This window comes from Pan paniscus, chromosome 8, assembly GCF_029289425.2.
Source record: "Pan paniscus chromosome 8, NHGRI_mPanPan1-v2.0_pri, whole genome shotgun sequence".
Lineage (NCBI taxonomy): Eukaryota > Metazoa > Chordata > Mammalia > Primates > Hominidae > Pan > Pan paniscus.
This window is the reverse complement of record NC_073257.2, coordinates 134,067,605-134,081,777: the sequence shown is the minus strand read 5'-3', so window position 1 is coordinate 134,081,777 and position 14,173 is coordinate 134,067,605. Positions and strand designations below refer to the sequence as shown.

The 14,173-nt window shown below is 48.9% G+C and overlaps 1 protein-coding gene across 8 annotated transcripts in view; it reads right to left on the bottom strand.

Moving 5' to 3' along the window:
* The window catches only part of TACC2 (transforming acidic coiled-coil containing protein 2), a 201,023-nt gene that overhangs the window by 31,112 nt on the left and 155,738 nt on the right, over window positions 1–14,173 (bottom strand). For 7 of the 8 annotated variants that reach the window (XM_063607540.1, XM_063607541.1, XM_063607539.1 and 4 more), the window contains 3 exons: window positions 11,929–13,240; window positions 8,188–8,248; window positions 6,811–7,012 (listed from right to left, as the gene is read on the bottom strand). In XM_063607540.1, coding sequence (XP_063463610.1) covers window positions 6,811–7,012; window positions 8,188–8,248; window positions 11,929–13,240 — 1,575 coding nt within the window. Of the gene's footprint in view, window positions 1–6,810; window positions 7,013–8,187; window positions 8,249–10,259; window positions 10,296–11,928; window positions 13,241–14,173 lie in introns of all 8 variants that reach the window. The other variant, XM_008951007.3, reaches the window with a different exon arrangement.

Genomic DNA, 14,173 nt, shown 5'->3' with positions numbered 1-14,173 from the left:
GCTGAATAACCTCAACTACTTAAACACGTGGACAATCTTTCAGGAATCTCTAAATCTCCCTTGGTGAGGCAAACATATCCTTCTACTCAGCATGGCCAGCTCATGAGATCGAAGACAGTTTTGTGGATTAAAGGCCAGAAAGCCCTGTTGCATCCTGAATAGAGATGAGTAGAGAAAGTGTGTTTCCAACTCTCACACCAAGCCTGAACCCCAGGGTCTGCCCCAACTTAAGACAGAAGCATTAATTTGTAAAGTCTTAATCGCCTCCTCACCTTAAAAATGAGAAGCAGGACAGGGCACAGTGGCTCACACCTATAATCCCAGCACTTTGGGAAGCTGAGGCTGGCGGATCATTTGAGGTCAGGAGTTCAAGAACAACCTGGCCAACCCCATCTCTACTAAAAATACTAAAATTAGCCGGGCACATACCTGTAGTTCCAGCTACTTGGGAGGCTAAGGCAGAAGAATCACTGGAACCCAGGAGGCACAGGTTGCAGTGAGCCAAGATCGCAGCACTGCACTCCAACCTGGGTAACAGAGTGAGACTGCCTCAAAAAAAAAAAAAAAAAAAAAAAAAAGAGAGAGAGAGAGAGAGAAGGAGGAAGGAGACAGGGATGGACAAGGTGATATTTAGGGTCTCTTCCAGATCTATCTATCACTTTCCAAGTATAAAACTCCGGGACTATCATTTTACTGTTCTATTATAAGCTGTTTAAGTTGAGAAAATAATAGTGAATCAGCTGCCTCTTCTAAGGTATCATTACGATTGCCAAGGCATTACATGCCCTAAATGATGTAACAGAAATCTCTAAGCACACTCCAGTACAGCACAGGGCACCCAGGACACACCAAACGAGCAACAGACCACCGCAGAGTTTTTCCAGGGGCCTGTGGCCCCGGGCGAGTGCCCGGCTCTGGTAACCAGCTCGCCTCACTAAATTGTCCCACTTGGAACCTCAGCTCTTCTGGTGGCTGAATCTGGGTGAGTTTTAGGTCACGGAGCTCACTTATCTGCCTTCTCTGCTACCTGCCAAAAGGAAGTCCCTTCCCACTGTCCTGTGTCCCCATTCCTCCCTTCAGAAGGAGCAACTGATGGTGCAAAAGTGGGGTTCTCTGACACCTACATTAGTGTTTGCATTTGTGAGATGCCTGGTTTCAGAAGGCCCGCACTCCTCCCCATCAATCCCAGATGAGTGGCAGACGCCTGGAGATGCTGCTTCAGAACACGCCCTGCTTGTTGCAATCACAGTCATTTGGGATCCTGATTTATAATTTACAGAATGACCTGGAGAGGATGTAAAAAAAATAAATACTTCCTCCTGTCATCTTGGGTGATCTCTGCTATTTTGAGAAAACATCTTCCTGAACTTGGTTTTCAAAATTTCACTCATCTGCCTCAAATCCTAAGCCTCAAAGGGCAGGCATGGGGGTGAAACCACATCCAATTTCAGCCCCATTTTCACATCATGCCACACACAGCTGGCAGGCCAGGAAGGGTGATGCCACCACATCAAGTGGCACATCATACTCTCAACTGGAGGAGATGGTCCTTGCTAACGTGTGTGGCTGCTCCTAGCTGAAGAGGCTCAGTTATCGTTCACGGGTCCTGTCGTTTCTGAGGGCTGCTTTTGGTAATTATTTCATATGGGGGCACTGCACAGCGAGGGGCCTTCAATGCTGCTTTCGTCTGTCTCTAATTGCTGGGGGCTTGCTAGGAACAGGAAAGAGCCCCATGCAGAAGCCAGAAGGATGCCACTGAGTCCAGGTCTCCGTTGCTAGGATCAGGGAAGCCAACTCGCCCGATATCTCCTTGCCTATTGACTTACCTTCCAAGTGGAGCTCAAAGTGCTTACATTTTGTAGGCTAAAATGAAATACTTTAAGATAAAAACCCTTTGATGGGTAACACAAATGTAAAGGAGCATGATCAGATATATTCCTGCTCATGGCTAGTATTTCTGGAACTTTTAACCTAAGTGACATTATATTAGGGGAGAAGAAAAGAGTCCAGGGAAAGAGACAGGGAGGCTGCTCCCAGCTTCCCCACCGTCACCCTTCTAAGTGTCTGCAGTGTGACAGAGACGGCGCCTGCCGTTAAAGAACAGCTGAGGCTTCCAAGGAGGGCACTTTCCCCTCTGTCAGAGTGGGAAGGAGGGACAACAGAGCTGTGTTAAAGGACACAGGGCAACTGGGTGACCACCGAAGAGTCACTGAGACTTCTGAATCTAAAACAACTGCACTCTGTCAGGGTCTCTTGGACAGCCGGGAGAGGACTCAGCTGTGTAGACCAATAGTTCCTAATCTTTTCCTCCACAAGGACTACATGGGTTAAGTTTTCTCCCACTGCATCATGCTTTAAAGGACTGCACCAAAAAAGGGCATTTACTAAGCAACCATGCAAAGAAAACCATTTATAATTGTCAATGAGTTCTTCATCCGTGGAAGATGACCAGTGTCATCCTAGTGAGTTGATACAATTACAGCCCAATTATGGTATTTTAATCCCCTGGACATCTTTCTAACCTAGTTACATTCAGCTGTTTTGAAATATTAAAGACAACTTGAAGCTCTGCAACATTCTGCTCCTATGGACCTAGGTAGGAAAGTGTGAGTAGGTCAACAGCCTCATTCTACAGATGCAGGCAGCAAGCCTGTTCCATGCTCACATAAAGAGCACAGCTGTTAAGTCAGGCACACCTGGCTCTCCACGGATTTGTGCCAGGACACTGGGGGAGTCATTAACAGCTCCAAGCCTCTGTATCCTTGTTCCTAAAATGGGGAATTGTAGAAAAGCACTCTGCAGACTGAGAGGATGAAATGAAATCATGAATGTAGAAGACTCTGCACAGCTCAAAGTAAGTCCTCACCCAATGACAGGCCCTAGCTTATTATTGTTACCTATAGAATTAATATGATAGTGAATATGTATTTAAATCATAATGATTATTTCTCACCCAACATTTCCTTTTCCTGTGGTTGGTGACTTCAGTGTAAGTCTCACATCACAGCTGGGGCCCCGCCCCGCACGGATTCTTTCTGATGATCAATCACATCAGCACCCCTGGGTGTGTGTCTGGTGCTGCTAGACTGGACCTCATTACATTAATGGTATTTCCACGTCCAGATGCTGGGGGGACCCTGGGTGTGTTAGCGAGGTGGATGCAGTGGGGCCCACACCTCCTGAAACTGCAACTGTTGTGTCTTCACATTAATGGATTTTTGATTGTCTACCAGCTTAAATTATAGTCATGACTTCCCAAATCTTCCCATTTTCTAAGGTAATGGGTTTAACCAAGTTTTGCTCCAAACCCATATATTTACATATTTGTTCAATTTTTACAGAAACAAACAACTGCCAAATGTGTCACTCAGCTAGTAAGTTGTCTGTTTTAGTACAATGTAGAAGATGGACAAATAAATGCCACCATCGAATGAGGTATATATTAGCCCTAAAAGTACTGTTAGTATTTTCATATTTTCTAAGGAAAAAAAATGCATGTATTTGGTTCCTGATAGTAAAACTAAAGACACACACATATCAAAATCGTATGTCTAGCTCAAGTTGGCTTCTTTCTCTTTTCTTTTTTTTTTTTTTTTTTTTGGAGACAGAGTCTCACTCTGTCACCCAGGCTGGAGTGCAGTGGCATGATCTTGGCTCACTGCAACCTCCGTCTCCTGGGTTCAAGCGATTCTCCTGCCTCAGCCTCCCTAGTAGCTGGGATTACAGGTGCCCACCACCATGCCCAGCTAATTTTTGTATTTTTACTACAGATGAGGTTTCTCCATGTTGGCCAGGCTGGTTTCAAACTCCTGACCTCAAGTGATCTGCCTGCCTCAGCCTCCCAAAGTGCTGGGATTAGAGGTGTGAGCCACCACGCCCAGCCCCAACCTCAGGATGGTTTCTAAATGCTTTTCTCCAATATTTAGAAATCTCTTACCAAGCTCAAGAGATGTAACCCACCATAGGTGCTATCGACATGACCAAGTCTGAGGCCTGTGCTCAAATGTCCCTTGCTGCCTCTGGAACATAAAGCACCTTCCCCGCAGTGCTCCACATCTGACGCAGGTGATGCTCATTGCAAGATCAAATTGCTGAGCTGACATTCCTAAGCTGTTGACCTGCCTGACCTTGTGTTACCATTATTTCACAAACCTGTCTTTAGCCCCTACGACGTTGAGGGTGCTGTGAGGAACAGAGATGAACCTGACAAAGTTCTTGCCTTCAGGAAACATACAAGCTAGTTGGGAAGCAAGAAATGCACACACATCATTATTACGGTGTTTCATATCCCCAGCTCAGCCCAGACCAAGCACTGAAGGCGGGCACAGCCAGGAGCGGAATTCCAGGGAAAGGCTGGGAGGGGCTAGCACTAAGGAAAGGGTGGGAAACAGGGATGAGGTGGGGGGAGTGCAGTGAGGGTGGGGGGAAGGGTGTTCCAGCAGGCGGGGTCTGCAGCAGCACTGCAGAGGCAGCTGAGTGAGGGGTGTTCCGGGAACAGGCTCCTGCCTCGGATGCAGGTGCAGAGGGAAATGAGGATCCAAAGGAGGCTGAGGCCAGATCGTAGGGCCTCTGGGGTCAGGTGAGAGCAAGATGGTCACTTTTCTTTTTTTTTTTTTTTTTTTTTTTTGAGACGAGTCTCACTGTCACCCAGGCTGGAGTGCAGTGGCACAGTCTCAGCTCACTGCAACCTCTGTCACCTGGGCTCAAGCAATCCTCCCGCCTCAGCTTCCTGAGTAGCTGGGACCACAGGGACACACCAGCATGCCCAGATAATTTTTTGTACTTTTGGTAGAGTCAGTGTTTTGCCATGTTGCCCAGGCTCGTCTTGAACACCTGGGTCTTGAGCTCATGTGATCTGCCTGCCTCAGTCTCCCAAAGTGCTGGGATTACAGGTGTGTGCCACTGTGCCTGGCCAAGATGGTCACTTTCGGACCTCTCAAACCCCAAACCAGAGGGCCAACCTGACAGCCAACCAAAAGGCTCTATTTTACAGAAAACAAAATGCCAAAAGGTACAAGTATACATAATTTGGATCATCTTTTCATTGTCAAATTTAGAAAAGCAGTTTTGGGTAGGGAGAAGATATGCATCCAATACTCTGAAAAACATGAAATAGAGCTACCATAATTGCATGCTGGTACCATTCCAAGACCTCCTGGGCACAAAGCAAACCATGCCTCCGGGCCTGACTGTGGAAGAGCGTCCAGAAGAAGGTTGGGAGTTTTTGAGTTACGATTAAAATCTACCTGCACCCTCATGACACCACCACTCCACTCAGACAGGGAGGAAGCCGTTTAAAGGAGATCTTAGTCTCTTATTAGCAGCAAAAAGTGGAGACCAGACCTTCACATGTGATCTTCTTCACAGTGATTTCTACTCAGTTCAAAAAAACTGTTAGAAATTGGTCAGGCGCGGTGGCTCACACGTGTAATCCCAGCACTGTGGGAGGCCGAGGTGGGCAGATCACAAGGTCAGGAGTTTGAGACCAGCCTGACCAACGCTGTGAAACTCTGCCTCTACTAAAAATACAAAAATTAGCTGCGCGTGGTGGTGCGCACCTGTAATCCTAGCTACTCAGGAGGCTGAGGCAGGAGAATCGCTTGAACCCAGGAGGCGGAGGTTGCAGTGAGCCGAGATCACATCATTGCACTCCAGCCTGGGCGACAGAGTGAGACTCCATCTCAAAAAAATAATAAAATAAATTGTTAGAAATCGAGAAAGGAAAACTCAAAACCATCACAAAAGCTGGAGTGTCAAAATGCCAACTGGGCAGCCTCACAGAGGTGGCTGGAGGTGAAAATGGGTTGGAGGACTGGGAACGTGGTGCACCAACAGGTCAGGGCAATGGGGTCATCCCTCCCAAGAAAGGTGCTAGCTCTCCTTCAAAAAGGTTTTCCTATCAAAAAGGAAGCATGGGGTAGCTCACACCTGTAATCCCAGCACTTTGGGAGGCCAAGGCAGGCAGATCACCTGAGGTCAGGAGTTAGAGACCAGCCCAGCTAACATGGTGAAACCCCGTTTCTACTAAAAATACAAAAAATTAGCCGGGGGTGGTGGCACGCGCCTGTAATCTCAGCTACTCGCAAGGCTGAGGCAGGAGAATCGCTTGAACCCAGGAGGCAGAGGTTGCAGTGAGCCAAGATCGTACGACTGCAGTCCAGCCTGGACAAGAGTGAAACCCCATCTCAAAAAAAAAAAAAAGAAAAAAGAAAGAAAAAGAAAAAACACTGAAATTGAATATACATAGGAGGAAGGATATTGAGATAAGCAAAGTTGTCCGGAGCCCATTTCTGCCCATTTCTGAGGAGGGAATCATGTCCTCTCGGCAAGCCTGGGGTGAATCTCTGGTTTGAGGCTTCATTAAAAGGTGTGGCCATAGTGTCTGAACACAGTATGGGGCCTAGGAATAACGGTGGCACCAAGCGAGTCCAGGTCAGTGACCTACACTGAGAGTTTGACTTGAATGACACTCCCTTGGAGCTGTGTTTATCAAAATCACAGAGGGGACATAAGCCATGGGCAAAGCTCGAGTGGGCGCTCAGGACCCACTCGATGGAGTCGTGAGGTGGAGTTAGAGGGCACCGTGCTGGCTCTTAGCAGGAGTCTTGGGTCAAGGGACAGCTGGTTTCAAGTCTCAGGCTGTTTTCAAACACAGCCTGAGCTTCAAGTGCAGCGGGAGATGTGCAGACGATCTCACAATGATGATCACGTGGTTACCTGGCTGAGAAGTTTCTCTCCTGGCCTTTGGCTCCCTAGGGGCAGTATTCTCCGAGGCAGAGTGGGGGTCCAGCTGGCTAAAGAGTTGCTTACCCTCAGTGGGTGAACTGAATTTGGTCTCGTTTACAAAGGTGGACAGGTCCGAGGGCTGCGGGTAGTCCTGTTTGTCAGCCTCTAGGTCCACTGTCATGCACGTCCACTTCTGGTTGGTGACTGCCAGCTTTTCCTCATCTGTGGCGTGGACCACCGCAGAGATCACTGGTGGTGTTTCTGGTGTAGCAGCTGGGGTGGGGTCCTGCAAAGAGAAGAGAAACTGTTTCTTGTCTCATCAGACTCTTGGTCAGAAACTGTGCCCACCCTCAGGTCTGGGGACCCATTAGCCAGGACAGGTCCCGGTCACAATCCTCTGCATGCTCTTCTCAGACTCTGCTCCAAATGGTCCATTAAGGAAACAGGTGGACACACAGATTCTTCCCTCTATGAATCTCCTTTTATGATGGTTTGTTTCAGGGAATGACCATGAATTTAAAAAAAAAAAAAATTAGGATTTTGTGTCTTAGTTACTTGAGCATTCCTGCTAGTTTTATTATCGTGACTGCTGTGCGATGCTCACACAGTGCTTCAGGCCTGCACATCAATATCACCAGAATCACCTGACAATCATCTCATCAGTCCCTGGAGGCAGAAAAAGGGGGGTCTTATCTCCATTTCCATTGGAGAGTGGGAAGTGGAGTAGGGCAGGGTGGGAACCTAGAGAGGTCAGGACAGAGCTGCAGCTGGGACCTGAGCCCCTATCCCCAGGGCTGAGTGCTTCCCTCCACTGCCCCCACTCTGGCCAGGGTCTGCAGGCTGGGGCTTTGCTGGCTCAGACTTGGAGGGGTGGCAGGTCTGTTTTGTTTTATGACCCAGAAATTAGCCCTAACATACTGACAGGCTTGAGGATAACTTTCCTTGGTCTGTAAACAGGGTAGAAGAAATGGAATCTATCTGATGGAGGAACTGGTAAGAGGGACTCTAATCAAGACAGAACCCAAGCCCCACTTCTTTAGGGGAGGGGCTTCCCTTTTCTTCCCACTCCAATTTTGGCTGCACAATTCAGTGCTCCTGACACTTGCTGAGTTTCTTCACCTTCTTACTGCGTATTTGTTCATCTCAAGAGACTTTCTCATCTCGACAGTCCTAGAAGTTCACAGCAGACGAACTGGCCTGAATGGAGCAGACTGGGTCCTCTAGAGCCCAACGAATGTTTTTCCTGAACGTCTTCCCACTCTCGGGACACACTCTGACCTTCCGCAAAGTGAAGGGATCAAAACAATGTGAGGCAAACATCGAGGGACCCTCCACACAGAATGCAAGAAGAGGGTCTTGGAAACAGGCCCAGGATGAGCAGAAAGCAAAGCTTTGTCAACAAGCGAAGAAAACCTCCCCCGGGGGGGGCACAAAACCATCAAGATCAAAGGAACACTGTACCTGGGAAGGTGGATCAGAGAGAGGAGACCGTTTTGGCGACTTTTTCACCCTAAATGTGTCACTGGAAACAAAATGGAAAACGTAAACACAACAAGCAGAGGGACGGAACACTCCAGAGCAGTACAGAGCGGACCGAAGCTACTGCCTCTGCGGAGCCATCTGGCCCAGGCCACCCTCCCACCTCTGTCACTCCAGCACCAGCGAGAGGCCACGCCGGCTACCCACTCTCACTTTTAAACAGCTATTATTTTTGCCCCCAAGGGAAAGATCCATCAAGCTGGAGATCTTTAAAGAGATGCCATTTTGGAGAATGACCCAGAAAATGAAGCTAAATTTAACTAAATGTTCGTATTTTATAAAGCAAATTTCTGGTGAGCAGATTAATTTATCTGGATTCTTCCAGGGATATCTGAACCCAACTAAGGCTAGGGGAGGGGCTCTAGGCTCAGGACACCAATTTATAGACGGGCAACGTGACACCTCACTTAATGAACAACTGAAGGGGGCCACGCAGAAATAGAAAGTTCAGGGTCCTCAAGGAGAACCTGCTGAATCCTCCCTATCACAGGATCTTTGAGCTCAATGGATTCCCATGCTCTGAAGGCTTCTAGGTGGAATCCTGACTAAAGGTAGGGCCAGGGGAGAGATGATTTTTTTTGTCTTCTCCTAACCATGGTAAACAGACAAGATTCACAGCTCTTCTCTCCCTTTTTCTCCTCCATATGAATAGCGGGGCTGGGAGGCAAAGGAAAACACCAAATCAGACTCCTGAAGGGTCAAGGAAGCAGATCCCAGGAGAAAGGGATGCCTTTTAGCCTGAGCAGTTCCATTAAGTCCACCGAGCAGTCTGGGGGTCACTTCCACAGTCAGAATGGGGGCTCTTCCCACCCTGTAGACTGGCCCCTGCCCCATCTCCAGCCCCTCCATGGGATGGTCCCACTCCCAGCAAAGCAAAGGCTTTGGGGGGTGATCCCTCTCCTTAGATCCCACCACCCTCCCCTGCTTTGCACGTTAACTGGGTGGGCAGAGCAATTTGGCATTCAAGTTCCTTCCTTGTGTTCTCTCAAATCACTCCAACAATGGCATTTAATCATGAAAAAAAAATGGCTATTTACAGCATTTATAACATTTGCCATTAAAACAGTGCAATCGCAGCTTGAAGCATATATTTATTCATGCATATAAATATATAACCATATATTTTATAGTTGCTAAGTGGCTCAAAAATACTCAAGAAATCCCTTGGGCAGAAGAGAGTCTGATGGACTCGACCCTATCCTGGGACTGCTGGCCACCTGGACTGGCCGGCTTCCCTTCTAAGGACAGGGAAAAGGTGCATGTCTTTGGACCCCCCCAGAGCTGCCCACAGATCCCTCCTGGCCATGGGAGGCAAAGCAGCAGAGGCACAGAAATGGTCAGCTCTGTTTCTACTGACAAGTGGCAGGGTGACCCACAGATGGCAGACGAGGCATGCCGACACCCAGCCAGGTCCTGGGTGACTGAGGATGCAGGACTGGGGCAGCCTGGCGATGGCTCTCACAGCTGTGTGCTCCACTCTGCGCTGACCCTGCATTTCAGGGCGCTCTGTGGGCCTCAATTTGGAACGGCCTGAATATTTCTGCTTCACATGTTAGCAAGAATAAGCTGTGGCCGTCGCTGCCTGTGGTTAGACCAGACAGTTATTTTAATGTGAAGCCACAGTAGTGTTGAAAGCAATCGCCCACTAGCCCAGTTTAAAATGAAAGAATGTAATGAAGAGTTTAAAAAAAAATCAATGATTTCAGATGAAGACATCCAATATGCAAGGGAAGGAAAAAAGTTCCATTCCTGATAAGCAGGCAGATGCTGGATAATCACATTTTCACAGCCAAGCAGTCTCTTATGCAAATCACTATGAAACAGAAAAGTAATCTTTGCTACTGGGGAGCCCCATGCCCCATCATTCGCAGGCCCACCACAGAAACACATCAGTAGCAGCCAGAGGGGAAATAAAAATGGCTTGAAAGCAGAAACAAAAGGCAGAAAAATAAGCACATTTGGCATAAGAGGCAGATTGCATTAAATTTACTTACAACAGAGAACACACAGACATCACATCTTCAACCATCCTAAGACAAGAAGAAAAGAAAAAGAGAGACAGACAGAAGGAACTGACAAAAAAGATAAATCTGCAGACCACTGGTTATTAATGGGTTAGGATATGGCGGCCATCGCTGTAGGGCAATGCCCCAGCTTTTTGGAAGGAGCTGCTGGGGAACAGCTTCCTCTCTTGATCCTAATGATCCCACAAAGCCGTGGTGCCCCAAGAGCTTTGTCAGACCCATGCAGGGTCTTCCAAGCCAAAGTCCCTGTCTGCACTAGAGGTGAGGCCACAGTTGGGTAAACTTCCCTGACCCCTGTTAGCTCTGATATTCAAACAAGAAAGTGCTTGGGGACGCCTATGAGACACAGAACATATCTTGGAGAAGGAGGAGGTGGTGGCTAAGGGTGGCTCTCATTCCACAGATGAGAGGGCACGGCGTTGCAGTCTAGCCATTGCAGACTTCTCCTATTCCAGGCTTGAAATCAAGTTTCCAACGTGAATTCTAGAGAGTCTCTAGGAGGGACCTAGTTGGGTAACTGATCTAAAACAAAGTCCCCATTTTGGCCAGGATGGCCTCCAGCCACCACTAGACAGTGGCAGGTTGATCTAAGGTAACCTGCTGTAGAGACCTCCTCTCAGGAGGCCCTGGGTTCTTCTCAGAAGTTCAATGTTAGGGAGAGCCCAGAATGGGAGGTAAACATGTCGTCTGTCTCTTTCGTGCCAGGCAGACCCAGAGGGGCCAGCGCTGTGGTCTGTTCTGCTGCCCCTGGGAGACTGATCTCCTCAGCCTTGTTAAATTACTGACAATACTTCCCATAAGAGTAAGGAAATCGCCAAGCTATTAACCACAGGGGCCAAAGAATAAAGGACCAGCAGCCATCCACATTAGAGCCGGGTCCTGGGGTGGATTCTGGAGGCATGGGTGTTTGATATTTAAGCACGATGTACTTGGCCTTGTCAAGTGTCTGGGGACCACAGAGCCAAGGACTAATGGCTTCCTGGGGATTGTGGGGATTTGCTCCCCACTTTCAGGTTCCATTTATCTCTTCAGAACTTGCAGGGACTTTGTCTACAAAAGATGACTGGAGAGAAGGAAGGAGACAAAGAAGGGTGTTTCTTACGGGCTGGTTGGAGTGCAGCAGGGAGGGGCCCAGGCCACATCTCTCATTCCTGGGCCTCCCGGAATCTACTATGTTTGTAGGTTGGGCTAATGTCTCATTAACAGGCAGAAACAAGTACTATACATTTTAATATTTTAAAGGGTGTATCTCCTAGCTTCTCCAAAAAGCAATCAGTCACCAACGGGGAGATGAACCAGATCTCTAAGGACCTTTCCCCTTCCATGGGATCTCCCAGATTGCTCTGGAGTTGAACATCAGGTCTTTGGCCACAAGTAAAGCTCTAGACCATTGATTTATTAAAGCAAAAGATCAAGGACACAAAGGGGTATGTGGATGGGAAAATGCCACCACTGTGACCGCAGAGAGGAAGGAAAACACGTACATTGTCTGCTTGGTGCAACGGCCGTAAGCGTGGCATCATCACAGCACCCAGGGGCAAGGTTAGGGCAGTCGAAGGTTATCCAGGCACATGACCAAGGGTCACAGCCAATGCGCACCCCCGCCTCCGATCCTTACCACCTCCACCCCTGAACTTACGTCTTTAGGGGCGTCTTCTTCTTCTTGGCGGGCTTGTTTAGCCCATCCCCGTCCACTCCATTGGCTTCCATAGCACTGGCTGGGATCTCAAAGGAGGCTGGGGATTTAGAAGGTGAGCTGGGGGTCTTAGAGGATGTCTTAAAGGGGTCAACGGACTCATCACAGGTGTCTGGGTCAAAGTTGTATGATTGTTGGGGCAGTTTGGGAGACTCCTGCATTTTTGAGGTGGAAGAAAAAGGGTTAAAATTGGGGTCATCCCACTTGTCAATATCAAAGGTGTAAGTACCTTTAGCAATGGGGATGTCATTGGGTTCAGCAGGGGATCTGGGAGGTGAGGCAGGAGTGTTGTCAAGTTTCTCGGGTGTCTTTTTCATCTTTGGCCTCCTCAGGGGCATTTTGGCAACTGGCTTTTTGCCTATCTTTTTGGTAGGAGGGGGGTTTTCCTGCTGGTTGTCCCAACTACTCTTGTCCTCAGAATAGTCAAACTCCAGCCTTACGGAGAGCCCTTTGGCTGGAGAGTCCTCTTGCCCCCCGCTATCTGATGGGGTCACCTCCCCTGCCTCTGGGGCCGTGGTAAGAGGCAGCGTTTTCCTCCCGACAGGGGGTGAGTTCTGCACTCTGCCACCTCCAGAAGCCAGGGGGACAGCCCCTTCTGCACTCTCTGAGTCCAGAGGGCAGGCAGCTTTGGGCCCCGCAGCGGGCTCAAGGGGCGTCTCCTCCAATAAGGCTGGGCCAGGACCTTCCGTCTTGGCAGATTCCGTTTTCGTCTCAGATGCTAGATTCTCCCCACTGGGGACAAGGCTCTCTTCATCTGGCTCCTGTTGCGTCTCCTTCACTGGGGGGGTCTCTGTGGGTTTCTTGGTGGTCTGTTTCTTTTTTAAGGAAGGCGGCCTCGGTTTTTTAGTTCGCTTAAGGGTACTAGAAGCACTGCTGGAACCCGTGCTATATGCATCTGGGGCAAGGGCCACGGCCTCGGGATTGCCTGAGGAAGAAGCACCATCAAAGTCACTGGCTTGCAGGCTGAGCGACCGGGACAGTGTAGACTTAGAGATGGGGACGGAATCCGTGGACTTCCTCCGTGTGTTCACTTTGCCCTCCTGATTCTTAGCGTCTGAGGCACGAGGCTCCAAGGTCTGAAAGGTATCCACAAGCTCAATGTTGTCAAAGTCCAAGTTGTAAGTCCCACTGCTGGCTATCGGCTTGTCTTCATCGAAGACGGCAGAGAAGGAGTGTGACGGGGGACGGAAGGGACTTCCTTCCACCGAGTCGCTCCGTGGGCCATCAGGGACAGGGACTGTCTCAGAACCACATCCTGGGGAAACACAGACGAAGCCATCAATTACAGACACAGGACGCATTGGGGCACCTCTCCTCTTGTACCAAAACATCACCCTCCAGCGTAGGGGTTGACAAACCACGGCCCCAGGCCACCCCGCCCATCACTGTGTGTACTACTTGGGTACAGATCCTGACCCACTCATAATTAGCTCAAGACCCAGGCCAGGTTCGCCCAGAGTTCCCTCATCTGTACAATGAGGGTCATGAGGACCGATTAAAGAACAGCTCAGAGTATTCATTCAAAAACATTCACCAAGTGCCTAATCAGGACCAGACATGGTTCTAGGTACTAGAGATTCAACAAGGAACAGGAATAGACAAAACCTTTCCCTTCCTGGAAGTCACATTCTTCAGGGGAAGATAGCGAATAAACCACCAGGGCCGGGCGTGGTGTCTCACGCCTGTAATCCCAGCACTTTGGGAGGCCGAGGCAGGCAGATCACTTGAGGTCAGGAGTTTGAGACCAGCCTGATCATCATGGTGAAACCCAGTCTCTACTAAAAAAACACAAAAATTAGCCAGGCATGGTGGTGAGCACCTGTAATCCCAGCTATTCCGGAGGCTGAGGCAGGAGAATCGCTTGAGCCTGGGAGCCAGAGGTTGCAGAGAGCCGAGATTGCGCCACTGTACTCTAGCCTGGGCGACAGAGATTGAGTGAGACTCTGTCTCAAAAACAAACAAACAAACAATGTACAGAATTTCAGAGGGTCACACATGCTAAGGAGAAAAATAAAGCCGGGATAGGAGAGTTTCACTTTTAAAATAAGGTAGTCAGGCAAGATCTTCTGAGGAGACATCTAAGCAAAGGCCAGAATCAAGGTAAGTGCATGAACCAGGAGGACTCCTGGGGAGGAAGCATCCTGGGTAGAAGGAATAGTGCGAGTAAAGGCTCTGTGGCAGGAGCACC